At 68.2% G+C, this 544-nt stretch overlaps 1 protein-coding gene across 1 annotated transcript in view; it reads left to right on the forward strand.

Moving 5' to 3' along the window:
• Positions 1 to 544, forward strand: part of LOC104082476 (transducin-like enhancer protein 2) — a gene marked incomplete at its 5' end in the record, with an annotated part of 4,393 nt that overhangs the window by 2,156 nt on the left and 1,693 nt on the right. Inside the window, one exon of the mRNA XM_009585613.1 lies at positions 341 to 539. Coding sequence (XP_009583908.1) covers positions 341 to 539 — 199 coding nt within the window. The remainder of the gene's footprint in view (positions 1 to 340; positions 540 to 544) is intronic.

The raw sequence follows: 544 nt of genomic DNA on the forward strand, positions 1-544 counted from the left end.
CCCCCCTCCTCGCCGTGGTTGCCTCCGGACCCAGCCGAGTCTGTTGGGCAGCTGCTGGCAGGGATGCTGGGGGGCGAGGGTGTCCCCAAGGTTGTTCATGGTGCAGTAATAAACTGAGGGGCTGGCCAGGGCAACTGCTTCGGGCATGGGATGGGGTGGGCTGCACACTTGCTCCTGCCCCAGCCCTGCTGTCCTGGGAGGGCGGCTGTGGGTCTGCCCCACTGCTGCTGCTCCTGCCCTTGGGACGAGCTGCTGGCCCCGGGGTGACCACGCAGTCTGGGATGGGCGCAGAAGGGCTGGAGGGGAAGGGGTTAACGGAGTCTTCCCTCCTGCACCCCAGAACCGTGACAACTACATCCGCTCCTGCAAGCTGCTCCCCGACGGCCGCAGCCTGATCGTGGGGGGGGAGGCCAGCACCCTCTCCATCTGGGACCTGGCAGCCCCCACGCCCCGCATCAAGGCCGAGCTCACCTCCTCTGCCCCCGCCTGCTACGCCCTGGCCATCAGCCCCGACGCCACAGTCTGCTTCTCCTGCTGCAGCGAC

This window comes from Fulmarus glacialis, unplaced genomic scaffold (genome assembly GCF_000690835.1).
Source record: "Fulmarus glacialis isolate BGI_N327 unplaced genomic scaffold, ASM69083v1 scaffold27479, whole genome shotgun sequence".
In the NCBI taxonomy this organism is placed as follows: Eukaryota; Metazoa; Chordata; class Aves; order Procellariiformes; family Procellariidae; genus Fulmarus; species Fulmarus glacialis.